At 34.5% G+C, this 14,645-nt stretch overlaps 1 protein-coding gene across 1 annotated transcript in view; it reads right to left on the bottom strand.

The window, feature by feature from the left end:
* LOC145285989 (integrator complex subunit 5-like) overlaps window positions 1-14,645 on the bottom strand; it is a gene marked incomplete at its 5' end in the record, with an annotated part of 61,852 nt that overhangs the window by 8,974 nt on the left and 38,233 nt on the right. The window contains 1 exon segment of the mRNA XM_080134580.1: window positions 7,785-7,933. Coding sequence (XP_079990706.1) covers window positions 7,785-7,933 — 149 coding nt within the window.

The raw sequence follows: 14,645 nt of genomic DNA, 5'->3' as shown, positions 1-14,645 counted from the left end.
GTCGTAAATAAGATCTTGGTATTTCAATATCTTCTCCTTCTCAGCTCTGTTAAGGCCAGCATTGTTAGGGATACTTACTTTAACTAGGGTTGCTACTTTCTACCTCTTGTCCCATATCACCATATCAGGTTTAACAGCTCCGTTTTCTAGGTGCGCAACTGTAAAAATTACATAGTCATAATAGATGGCGTATGACTTGTGTCCAACTCTTCTTTATGGTATATGTTATATATATATGCTCCCACAATGGGATATTCAGCATTTTACAGATTTTCCACTGCAGATATTTGCAACACTATGAATCCCTGAATATCTTGCCAGGACACTTTTAGATTTACGGATTATATCACAAACAAGACAACTTGACACTGCATGCCACTCAGTATTGTTCAGTCATAAAATACACTTAAATCTTAATTTTTTTCAGATTTTGTATTCATTATTATAGAGTCAATTCTCAATTGATTATTATATTGTACCCAAAAGTTAAAACAGAAAATATGACTTGGTTGCCATCAGTTAGAATCAAAACCAAAACATATTTAGCACTCCAGTCTTATTCTGAATTAACAACAGGTGGATATCAAGATTTCAAAAATTATGCATACAAGGTACACATTTATGCCTGTCAAATCCCTATTTTATTTTTTTTTTAATTTTGAACTCTTAGCAGCTATTTTTACTGACTAAAAGCTATATTGAATTTGTTCCATATGTCCAAGTTCCCTATATATCAAGTTTCAAATCTCTAGACAAAAAATTGACAGCCATCTATCTGGAACCATGTAAAGAGTTGCCTCCCCTTGTCTGCATTTGTGATGTCATGTTATTTAAGCGTTTGAGGACCTTGGAGTTATCTTCTCTTTGTATATAAAACTAGTGGATTTTATTTGAAACTAGATACCCGGCGTTGCCCGGGTGTTTGGAGGTGTGTGTGTGTTGAAAAAAAAAAAACGTTGGCCGGGTGTTTGGAGGTAAAAATAAAAAAAAAGTTTTAGTAAAAAGGTAGGATTGAACCCCAAAGCCTTGACGCAAAGGTGGAAAAGAAAGAAAAAAAAAAGCCAGCCACCTAACCATCTCGGCCACGAAAGGAGAGGAATTGATAAGCGCGTTAAATTAAGGTTATAAAGTGAAATATACAGGTGCAAGGAAGTGGCGTGATGTTTGACCTAGTTTTACGTTGCAAGCCAGTTATTGTTTCCCCCGCCCTATCATTCGCTTTTCAAAAACGCGGCGAGCTGGTAAAAGTCGGGCAAATTAAATACACACGCGACCCCCATTCTTAAGTCGTAGATATTACGATTTAGACGGGATATAAAAAGTTTTAAGGAGTGAGCCTACCGAGAAGGCCGATGAAAAAAGCCTTTTGCAGACATACAAAAAGCGAACATACATACACACATTTTTGCTTTAATTAAATTAAATTAAAAAAAACATATCTTGTTTGTCTATATATATATATATATATATATATAGACAAACAAGATATGTTTTTTTTTTTTATTTAATTCATAACTATTAATGGCTAATAACTAATTAACCAACAAAGGTTATGTGCCCAGCATTAACATATCGACAATAACAAAAAGGAAAAAAAAAATTAACCAAAAAGAAAAAATTTAAACATTTTATTGTTTTGACCATCTGGAATTTTTGATGCGATACACAAAAAAGTTTTCGTTGGTTATAACAAACTAGCCTGAGTGGCCAGCGTTGCTCAGGCGTTTGTAGATGTGTGTTGAGAAAAAAACTTGTAGTAGCAGGCAGGCTCGGACCTGTCACGCGAAGACGGAAAAGAAAGTGAAGGTGTGTGTAAGGGTGTTGGTTGAGCAAAAAAAAAAAAAAAGCGGTAGTAGGTAGGCAGGCTCGAGCTCATACGTAAAAGGAGGAAAAGAAAGTGAAAAAAAACTAAAAAACATGAAGTATTAACCATTTCACCCATCGCAAAACTGGAAGTGACATAGGTTTAAATTAAGGCGAGACAATTGAAAAGAGGCAATGACTTTTGAAAATATAGGCGAAAACAGTGACCCCTCCTTCGTAGAAAAGTGCCCAGTTGAGGATGAAGGAATAAATGTATTTGGCTAATTTTTCAATATTTGTCGTCCAAAGGGTTGATCTTCAAAATGATACCAATTTCGTGAAAATCCGTCGCCTCAGTTGAAAGTTTTAGGCAGACATACAAACAAACATACATACACACTAACAGACAGGTGAGATTTATATATTAGATAATAATTATGGATGCAAAGCTTAGCATTCTCGTGCCCCTACTTGATGGAATGAATTATGCAACATGGAAAGTTCAATGCAAAAAACGGCTTCAATGAAAGATGGTGTCTGGGGTATTGTGGATGTAACAGAATCTTCTCGCCAAAAGAGTTTTGATGTACAAACGCACAGAACATATATGCTAAGGAGAGACCATGCGTTAGTCACAATCATTCTCGTAGTGAAAACATCACTTATATTTAATTGGAAATCCTACTGACTCCATGATCATTTGAAAGAAATTGGCTAATCAATTTCGAAAGAAAACATGGGCTAACAAATTAGCGCATTAAAAAAACATTTATATTCCCTAAAATTAAAAGAGGGGGACTGTTAACAAACACCTCAAAATGATGGTCGAGATATTTGATGAGTTGGCAGTCATTGGTGATTTGATAAACGAAGAGGACAGAGTTGTTGTGCATCTCCTAGCTACACTTCCACATTCTTACATGTAGGTGACAGTACTCAAAGCTAATCAAGAGGTCCCTAAGTGGATCTTAGTAACTGACCAGCTATTACGTGAAGAATCTAAAATTGAAGAAAGGGAATAATAATAATGCCGAATTGAAAGCCATGACATCAAAACACCATGTCAGCAGAAGGGAACCCAAGTGGAAAAACTGGACATATTAAACATGATTGTCAACTGCTTGGTGAAGATACTGAGGAGAATTTGAAGCTGAATGATAAAAAAAAAAAAAAAAAAAGCATACTTCACTATGAAAATGCAAGATAATTCAAATATTGTCAGATTTTTCTCACACAATGCATTGTCTAACAATAAAATTACAAACTGGATTGTGGACTCTGGTGCTACGCGTCACATGTGCTATGATATGAAGAAATTTATTAATTCCTTTCTGTGACAGAAAAAAATAACCCTTGGTGACGGATTCTCAGTTAAAGTATTAGGAATAAGAAAAATAGAATTAGATGTGCGTGTACCAAAATGGAAATACAAAAGCTGCAATTTGTATGTGACTCAATACGTTCCCAAATTATGTTACAATTTGTTAAGTGGGTCGAGAGCTACTAAATCTGGGAAGACCTGCATATTTACTGAGCCATGTTGTAAAATTTTGGACAACTAGAAAATAATAGCTGCAGGTTCAAAAGTTGGAAACGTGTACTATTTGAACTGCAATGAAATAAAGGAAGTAGCCCGTGGAACAACTACTTGCTCACGCAATAACACAAAAGAGGATATTAGCTTTTGTAGACCAAATGGAAAACATAATTGGATGGAAAACATCATTGTTCCTCATTTCCAAAATCTGGTAGAAGCTGAAATACTCAACGTCTCAGAATTGGGCATAAAGATGTTTATGAAAGTGATTTTTTAAATGTGAAAACCACAATGAAAATTGCACGAGAGAAAAAGGTTTTTATTGATTTAGCACCTCAGTCAAAAACGGAGAAGTCAATATCTATGACTAGTAGAGAACGTTGCCAGTATATGGAACGGAAAGCCAAAAGAGAATGACAAAGAACAAATTAATCAGCAGAAATCTCCCTCAGTTGAAAGGAAGAGAGAATGAGATATGAAAAAAAATTTCCACAAAATTTTGAGGAAGGTTCATCAGGCAAACGTCAAGAACTAAATCGTCAACCAGCTGGTCAAATTGGCAGTGGTCTTTGACCAAGGCAAAAGAGATGACTATCAAAGAGGCAACCCCACCCTCGGATCCAAAAGGAATAGAGAACTAAAGCAAACCAAAGTTGGAGAAAAGACAAAGGCCAACAAACGGTCGTGTAGAGGCCGGGGTCGAGGCATTAGTGCAACACCACGCAACCGCATTCTTACCCCTAACCTTGCCAATGAATCAAAGTTGAATGTACCTGTGACCTTCTCGTTGTGAAAACTAATAATCCACTAGTGCTAGAAGTGATATTGAAGTTAAGTACTTTGATAACCGATGTTCTAACAAAAGGAGTTTGCAGCAGTTTTAAAAATTGGTGTAAAAAATTATCGCATTTGATGCAAACCACTATGACACATTTTCCTTTTCTTAAAAATGAAAATCTGAATTAAATCAAGTCTACCACATTCCTGATATTTTTCTCCAATGCATCTCATATGTAATATCTGATATAATAATAGTAATTATCTCATTGCTTGAGAAGCAATGGAACAGGTTTGCAGGTTCAGTGATTTAACAGAAAAACAGAATTCTGTGCAGTTGCCTTTCTGGAGTTGTGAAACAAGTTTCAAAATATTTTGCATTTCCTGGCCTTCTGGTTAAGATCACAGTGTAGTTTCTGTTTTTATGCTACACTTCACCTTTTCTGTCCTTGATCAATTGAGGAGAAATCCTTTATGGCGGAGACAATTTTTATTTTTGTTCCTATGCAAGTACCACTTTTCGGAAGCTGAATTTTCCAACCTTGTGTTTAACTCTACCCTCGTGGGGAGGCAAATAAATAGGAGCCAGTTTCCAAATGGTTGCAGATCTGAAAGAGAAACAGCTAACCTTGGCACAAAAGGACTAATTGCTATGCACATTCTGAAACTTGAAAGTTTTTGTTAAATCTCTAAGGTCATAAAAACAAAGAAACTTTTCAAGGAGTTACAGAGAAGTAGATAACGCCTGGGAAAAATAAAATGTGAGAAGACAACTTGTGAAAACCGACTTAAAACCTTATTTACATTAAGGGGTGGTATTGGAAATTTGTCAATGTTACTCGGGTTTTGATATTGTGAAGACTGCAAATGTTATTTCTCTTGAACGATGTAAAGAGTTGCCTCCCCTTGTCTGGGTTTTTGCTGACATGTTATTTAAGTGTCTGAGTAACTTGGAGTTATCTTCTCTTTGTCTATAAAACGAGTGAATACGTGTTTTCGTTCTCGTCGTCTGATCATGTAAATAAAGACAGATGGTCTCTCTGTGTCAGTTAAAACTATAACATGCTACGTGTTAATTTATCTTTTTATCAACCATCGATAAAACTTCTCATGTGAATTTTATTTGAAACAAACAAGGTATATTTTTTTTATTTAATTCATAATTAACTATCAAAGGTTAATAATTAACTAATTAATTAACCAACAGTTTGGAAGATACCATTCTACACAGACAAGTTTATATATATATATATATATATATATATATTACACATACATACATACATATACACGAGGGTCGTTCCAAAAGTAAAGCCTCCTATTTTTTTACTCAAAATTTGAAGAGCTACGAAGACGGGAGTAGTACCATTAAAATGAGTAATCGTTTGTGCTCCAGAAGGTATTTTTCTATAAAGTCATAACTATTCTCAATGACTTCTACCAGGAATTCAATGACGTATCTCTGATTCTGACATACATTCATGACAGGTATTGCTTTCTTAGAATCTCACACTGTCAATATTTGCAACAGAAAGGTGAAACTTTCAGGTCATGAATGCATACATTCAGTCATTATAGCATTGCAGTTTGCAATCCCCTCTGAACCATTCCGCCGGACCAAAAAAATAGAAGGCATTAATTTTAAAACGTCTCTCGTATATACAGACATACACTAGAACAATACGATGGAGAAAATTAACTCCAAAAACAGACCAGTTTCGCATCACATTTATATCAGTTATTTAATAACAAAATCAAAATATAATGATGGTAAACCTTATGTCTAAAATTCTTATTCTAATTTTTATTAATTCTATTATATGATACTGATTCTCAAAAATGACTAAAATTTACAAAAATTATAAATTTTACTGATTTAGCAAAATTGCTTTAATTTAAGATCATTTAAGTTAAAGAGCTTAAAGAATCTTAAATTGAAATTAAGACAATTTTGCTAAATCAGTGTCTATAGATCATATCTAATGAAAAATATAGTTACTATCATCATCAATGAAATTTTAATTAACATCATCTATATATATAAAAGCGAAAAGTACGTATGCATGTATGTATGTAGGTTTGTGTGTATGTTTGGATGTCTGCTAAAAACTTTTGACAGACGCGACGAAAATTCAAAAACTCGGTATCACATCGAAGCTCCATCCTTTGCTCGAAAAATATTGAAAAATTGGCCAAAAACGTTAACTTTTTCACCCCAAAATCGACAATTTTCGACAGGGGGGGGGGGGGGTCAACAAAAACGATCCTCTCGTGACAATGACCGATTCTACGCATGCGTCAGATGACGTCATGACCTGATTTACTTTAAATAGTTGAGAAACCGAACAAATTTCGTGAACGTTGCCTTAGCTCAGTTGGTTCATTATCTAGACGTTTTGGGTTCGAATCATGGTGTGAGATGTTTTTTTTTTCAATTTTTTTAATTTTAATATCAAAACAGGCTTATTTAAGCCATTTTTCATGTGCTCGTTTTTCTGTTTTCATCGTTCATTTGCCTTACGTTAGTTTTTTTTTTAGGGTTTTTTTTTCTCGCTTAGTGTTAACGTTGTTTTCTGTTTTTACTTCGCTTATAACAAACAAACCTACGTCGTCGTCGTCATAACGCTCGACGACTTCCGGCCGTGCACCTGTCAAATTCAAACATCTTTCACTAACTTATTCTGGCTGGCCGATTTTATTTTCAAACTTCGCCTCAGGGCTTCGGGTTCGATCCCCCACCCCGGGTTCTTTTTTATTTAACACCACACACACCTTCAAACACCCAGGCATCACCCCCCCCCCCCCCGCTAATATTTAACAAAATTTTAATTAGCATCATCATATTTAATAAAATTTTAATTAGCATCATATTCAATGAAATTTTAATTAGCATCATCATATTTAATGAAATTTTAATTAGCATTATATTTAATAAAAAATATAATTAGTATCATCATATTTAATGAAAATATAATTAACATCATATTTAATGAAAATATAATTAGCATCATCATATTTAATGAAATTTTAATTAGCATTATATTTAATAAAAATATAATTAGTATCATCATATTTAATAAAAAATATAATTAGTATCATCATATTTAATGAAAATATAATTAGTATCATCATATTTAATGAAAATATAATTAGTATCATCATATTTAATAAAAATATAATTAGTATCATCATATTTAATGAAAATATAATTAGCATCATCATATTTAATGAAAATATAATTAGCATCATCATATTTAATGAAAAATATAATTAGTATCATCATATTTAATAAAAAATATAATTAGTATCATCATATTTAATGAAAATATAATTAGCATCATCATATTTAATATCTGTTTCAGAGACTTTCTGGTGAAAATAGTCTTTTTATGACAAGCATTTCTCCTCCCCTGATTTTTATGTAGCTAAGACTAATTGCAGGTCTCCTCTTCCAAGTAATATTAAACACTTTTTAACACATTCTCAGCATAAGTATTTCAAATCTCTTACAAACTGTTGAGTATTAGTGAGTCGCAAAAGCAACTTTCCAGGGTTGTGCAATCCCCATCCTTTCCAATCCTATTAATTTTGTAAAGGAAGAAAAGAAATAAAAGATTGACTATACATGCGAAAAGAATTTAGACGGCGCAGGTAACCATTTTCTCACCTTCCTCATGTAATTGATGACCTTACAAGCAGCTGTCAGGTACTTTGGAGCATCACTGGCATTTGTCACGCGACAACTCTCATAATAATTCATCAGCGTTGCTACGAGCGATCGTAAAAGAGGGGAACAATAAAATAGAACTGAACTGCCTAGGAAGAAAATAAAGAAAAGAAAATCATTAATATCTTTGAAATTCTGTAATAAAAACAAAAAACAAAAGCATTACCCATACTATTTTATAGATATAGTAGCAATAGTATCCTACATTATTTGCAGTAATAGTTATATAATTCTGCCTGGTCATGTAATGTAATTCATCTAAACTCACCATAGAAGTAGCATTTGTACTGTTAGATATAAGCAAAGAAGCAGATGATAACTGATTTTTTTTTTAAATTACTTTAATTACAAAAAGGTTTTGCTGAGAAAGTTATTGACTGATAATTACAAGCAGGAAAAAAAAAAGGGTAAAACAATAATAGATCAGTTTTACAAATTCCAAAAAAATTGTTTTTAAGTGGAATAATTTTGACTGAAAAATATAGTTACAAATAACTTCAACAATGAATATTATACTTTCACATTTTTTTTCTACGCTTTATTCGCCCAAAACAATTCACATTGACACTGAGAGGTAAGACACTACTGTGAATTAGGAGGTAATCTTACATGAAACATCCTAAGTGGGGAGGTGTGCTGCAAGATGTTTGTTCACAGTACATTTCAATTTCTACATGTCAGTATAATCAGGGAAACCGTGCGAAGGGAAGGAATTCCAAAATCTAGCAATCCAAGGAAAGAATCCATTAGAGTAGAAAGTTTTCCAACATCTGGGGATGTCTATAGTGAAAGGAATGAGATTTCTGATTGTCGAGTTGTTTGGTGGTGTTTATGTTGAGGGAGCACCACTGCTGTAAGTTTGTTGGAGTATATTTCATTAAAGTACTTGTAAAACAAACACAAGATGTAACATTACAGTGATGAGACAGGGGCTACAGCTTGGTAGATAGTGTAAAACCAATTAGATTAATACTCTTTTTTGGTCATTGTTGAAGAGAGAGAGAGAGGCTAGTGGTTGGTGCACCATCCTACCTGCGACAACAATACTCCATTCATGGATGAATGGTAGTTTTGTAGACATAAGTTACTGGCAGGTGACAGAAGTTTCCTTGCACAGTAGAAGTTCACTTTTTTTTTCCTTTTTGGCAATATCTTCTACGCATTTGTTCCAATTCATGTTACCTCTGAATGTAAGACCTAGGAGTTTGAATGATGAACACTCAGATAGGGTGCTATTAGCTATGGCAATCAGTAATTGAAAAAGTTCTTTTCTAATTGTCAAAGTAAAGGCGGTTTGTCTTACTAGCATTAAATATTACTAGCCATTTATGTTCCCCATTCGACCACAAACTGGCGGTCATTCTCTAAGGATTCAGCCAATTATGTTGGATATGTGTGCATTTGCTTTGCCCACATGTTGAGAATAAACAATGGTGTCATCAGCAAATATGTGCATCTCAGAAGTTGCTTAGGAAAATTCAGGAGTAGGGCAAAAGAATTGATCTCTGAAGGCCACCTGCATTAATGTTATGTTATTTAGATGTACGGATATCAAGTACAGCCTGGATCTTTCTTTGGGCTATGAAGGGTCTAATTACATTAAAGTTTCTTACAGTAATACCATATGAATTATTTAAACGATCAACTAAAATTCTTACATTTTATAGTATTTTGACTTAAAAAACTAATTCCAACATAGAATTTTTATGGAGGAGGAGGAGGAGGAGGAGACGTTTGGTTTTATGGCAAATCAACCACAGTGGGTCATTTTATGCCAGATATGGTTTATATATGTGTATAGTTTGTACAATCTGAAAGTTAATTTGTCAGATTAAAGTTTAGATTAGTAATAGTTTGCTTAATGTTATTGTTGTCAAATTTTATTTTATACGAGTTTCAAATATTCTATTTTTTCTTCAACTACTCAATTATTTGAGGGGCAGGTACTTCTTTGAATAACTGTGCAAGGGTTGTTAGTGATAGCCTTTCCTGCGAATGTTCTTATACTTTTTGCAGTCAATCAGCATATGATGACTGAGAGTATTTGATTGCAGCAGGTACACAAAGGCACTCTTTTTCCTTCAAGCAGGTAGGCAGGTGTTAAGTATGTGTGTCCAATTCTAATTCAACTTAATATTTATCTGTTTCTTGTGTGACAAGATTGTAAATCCAGAAAACGTTGGGTTGTCTTGCTTGTTGGGTCAGGAAGCGGTCAATGTCCGGGTGATCTGAGTAGAGGAGATGTCACATTGCTCGAAAAATGATGGGAATTTTATCTTTGGTGAGAATTGGGTTATCGTAATTATTGGTGACATGAATGTCTTTCCTAGAGAGTGTAAAAATGGCGTGGGTATTTATAAATGACAGATTGAAGAGATAGATAAGAAAAGAGGGAGTCTTTTTGTTTTTGGCTTGATATGGCCACCCAACAGAGTCATTGGCCATTTTTTCCCCATCGACAAGATTATTTGGATAAACAAAGAGAGAGGAGGAGAGACAGAGAGAGAAGAGAAGGAATGGACTCAAAGAGAGGGAAAGAGAGGAAGACGGAGAGAGACAGAGATGGAGAGAGAGAGAGAGGAAGAAAGACAAAGCCCCAAATAGAAGAAGGGACATAAATTAGAAGTTACAGAGATAATAAAAAGTGTCTTTTTGGCCAGTTTGAGTCAGTTCGTTAGGGAGTGTGAGTGAGAGTTGAAGATTTCAGATCCTGGTCGATGGACATGTGTTTGCGTTCGGCAACCTGGGTGAAAAAGTTAATTTCAACAATCATAATCCTGCACCCAGAAGTTAGTCGTATTCCCCAAGTTTAGAAAGACCCCAAAGTTCACGTTCTTATATGAGACTATATCTGTAACAATTTTGAATAACTTTTTTCCGTTTTCCTGCTTTCCGGCCTTGATAAGTGGTGACACCCTTGTAAAAAAAAAAAAAAAAAAACTTCTAAATAATTATTGTTACTGAAAAGACTGCCTTTGTGATTCTTTGTTGTTTGCCTGCTGTTGTGAAATGAATTCTTCCCCAGATTGATGTTCAAGCTGCATCTAAGGAGAGCGACGCACCTGCCTGTGGAAGAGGACCTCATTTTCAATGTCCAACAACAGGCGGCTAGCCAAAGGACCCTTGTGGTAGGGTTATTGACCAGCCATCATGAGAGCAGAACTGCCACATGGAATTAGGTGTCATGCACGAGTTGTGTGTTCGAGTAGAAAAACAATGAGTTCCAGCAACGAGTGAACGTCTGGCATAGATATTAAGGTCCTAACCACTTGACGAAGAAAAGATGAAGACAAAGATAAAAACTAGACGAAATGTTGACAAAGTCGAGTTAACCGCTAGACAGAGTCAAGAAAGAGCAAAGACTAAAGATAACCACTGGACGATCAAACCACGAGACAAAGTTATGAAGAAGTCTTAGTCAGTTTAAAGACTCGGAAACTTTTGAAAAGTTTTGAAGATAAGAGGCCTTTGGAGGCTTGAAAGGTCCAGATGAAAAGTTATTGAATTTATTTAAAAAGTTTTATTTTTAAAAATGTAACCTTGAGTCATCAGGAGTGGGCGGTACTTTTAAGGTGCGGCCCTACTCTGCTCCCGGCGATGGATGATGAAGCCTATAGGGTTATATTTGGAGTAAAGTTTCTTGCAAGCATATTGTGTCCGGGTTGTAGCTTGCATTTTATTTCCTCATAGTTAGGTTTTATATGCCTACAGTTGCATTGTATTATGTTTTGTTTTTTCCATTACCATGTGACCTATGGTTTAGGGTCAGGTCTTGTGTTTTTGAGAATCTTCTGTTCTATGAGATTTGTTTGTATGTTTAGATGAATTTCTTCCAATTCCATTTTTTCTAGTGTGCTATACCTGTTGCTGAATTCAGGCGTTACGTTTGTAGTTTTTGTTTCTTGTTTGTGTCTTGATTGGGATTGTTAACATGGATTGTCATGATGTTTAGATTTGGGTAAGGATTGTTTAAACTGGAATTTGTGTTTGTGTGGTTTTCGTACAGCAAGATTGTTTTCGTGGAGCACTTGTTTGTCTTGATTTTGGAGGGATTTGGGTATTACGTGTTGATTTTTCTTGCAGTGAGTCTTGTGATAGTGTTAATTGTTGCTCGAATATTTTTTTTTGTTGTGTAGGTAGAATTTTAGGGTGGGGATTGTTTAGACTTGGGTGGAGGTCTGTAGTTCTTTTACAAAGGTTAGGAGTTTGTTTGAATTCATATTTGCCAGTTTTTTTATGAGATCACATTTTTAACATTCAGAATTGGAAATAGTTTGCAGTGGTTGAGTTACTCTTGAGTAAAGGTGGGCTGTATAGAAAGTCTCAATAATTTTTTGGGCTTCTGGGAAGGAGATGTTCTGGGTGTGTTTAATTGTCATTGTCTTTCTTCCTTCCATGCTTCACAGAATCTTGAGTTAGCTGAATATGTCTTGGCAGTGTACGCATTTCAGTTGTTGGCAGGTGACATCCTGGTGGTCGGATCTATCCGTTTCACAATTTTTACATATTTTCTTTCTGTTACACCAGTTCTCGTGGTGCCCAAACTTTTGACAGGTGTAACATCGAAGTGGACTAGGGCTGTAGATTTCCACTTTAGTTATTATGCACCTGATCTTAATTTGGGTTGGATATTTGGAAGAGTTAAATGTGAAGATGCAGGTGTTAGTTTTCATTTCTTGATCGTTTTTCTTTATAGTGACTCTTTACTATCAACGTAATGTTATGAGTTGTTTTCATTGATTTTGGAGGCACGTTCGCAGGGAGATATTTTTCTATTATGAAGGGTGAGAGTTTAGTGATGCGTTTTCATCCACCGACTTAAGAACTATGTATGTTGGATAGTAAGTGGTTATTTTCTACATTTCACTGTGTCTGTATACGCATCAGATTTGGATATGGTCTTTTACTGTATTTCATGACTTTACTTGCAATGGCTTGAGGTTTGTTGTTAAGTGCCATATGTAAATTTTTTGCATTTCATTAGCTATGCTCCCTACCCACCTCAGAGCTCCATGAGGAGATGCGCCTAGGGAAAAAAATAAGACTGAAATTAAACAAAGAACAAGTGAATTTACTAGATGCCTGGAACAATCATGCATAACAATAGAAAAATGCAAGCATTAAAAGTAATATGGTTAAGCTTAAACATGGAAAAGTAAAGGACAAGTTGTTGGAACTGGAAAAGAAAAGATATTTTAGTAAAAAAATAAATTTATAACTTAAAATATTGCAGCATTAAGAATTTTTTTGTAAATTCAATTCATAACATTATATAATCAATTCTTAATGCTGCAATATTTTAAGCTATAAATTTATTATATTTTTTTACTAAAATATCTTGTCCTTTTCTTTTCCAGTTTTAACAACTAGTCCTTTACTTTTTCATGTTTAAGCTTAACCATAATACTTTTCATGCTCAAATTTTTCTACCGTACTTTAACGATGCATGTCCTTAAACAAATGAGTTGGTGAGTTGGTGGTTGTACATGAAAATTAATGTAATGTACAAGACCCACCTATTTCCTTACCATAAAAAAACATCTTTTATTAAACAAACCCTCAAGTTAACCTGCATGTCAGAATTCCTACATGACATATTCACATATTTTGTTAAACTTTCATCATGATTCCATTGTTTCGCTTTGCTAGAAAATGTGCAGGAAATTTGCTGCAGATTTGTCCCTACAATGCTTTCTTTTTCTTACAACACAGTAGAGGTGTAGTCTATCTTCTACAAACGTTATCCAATATACCTAAGCTGGACAGCAAGTGCTTCTGATGCCTTATAAAGTGATTAATAGGCTAGATAACATCGCTCACCAGACAAAACTCCCATTCTCTGGATGTGAAAGCAAAGGTTTGGACACTTTAATTATGAATCCAGAGTAGGATTTGGATCCTTTCCTTAAGGTAAATACTACCATATTTTTCCATAGCAAATGCACGTTCTCTGATCAACAAGTTCTTCGTCTTTGGAACTGTGAGTGGCTAGGTAGTTCATGCAAACCTATCCATGATCATCACAGACAAGGCTTTTTTTTTTTTTTACACTTATCAAGGCCCGGAAGCCACTTAGGGATAAGGGTTATTGTAAGTACAGTACGGATATTTAAAGTGTCTACTTAAGGGGGCGGTTCATCAGGAATTTGTTTATGTTGGACTTGAAGACATCCAAGTTGTAGTCAGGAGGGAAGCAGGCAGACGGAACAGAGTTCCACAGGCATGCAGTTCTAAGAAAGAAGCTTTGTTCATGGAATCTATGTTTTGATTTAGAGTTGTTGTGGTCAGAGATGTTATGCATGCCAGATAAAAATAAGACTCAACCCAACTGCCAGAATGAATGACATTGCAAGTACAAATTTATGAAGCCATGATATTACAAATTGAAAACCATTCGCTGGACATGTGCAGTTTAAACCAAAAAATTGATGTGCATTTTTGTCAAATATGGTAAGTAGAATATATTATTACCATTAGTAGTAGTAGTATAATATATACTATAAAGTATATAGACTTGTAGTTTAAAGATATAGTAAACATCTGAGAAAAAAAATTGTACACAGGAGGTTGAGAGTTATGAAACTTTGTAATTGAATCAGAAAACAAACGTTTCTTTTTTTTGTGTAAAGAAAGAATGCAGCAACCATTGTATATGAAGAAATGGATGGTGGAGTAAGATAATATTAACATACATCAGCAATAAAAGCAAATCCTTTTTGTTTTCGGGTCTTCATTTGCGGAGGAAAATACTCCTGAAAGTGGGAGAAAAATTTGCTGATCAAAGAAAACAAGTTTTTTTTA

Source organism: Euprymna scolopes, chromosome 10 (assembly GCF_053919585.1).
Source record: "Euprymna scolopes isolate OS-2025 chromosome 10, ASM5391958v1, whole genome shotgun sequence".
Classification (NCBI taxonomy): Eukaryota; Metazoa; Mollusca; class Cephalopoda; order Sepiida; family Sepiolidae; genus Euprymna; species Euprymna scolopes.
The sequence above is the reverse complement of the archived record's forward strand: the minus strand, read 5'-3'. Positions and strand labels throughout refer to the sequence as shown.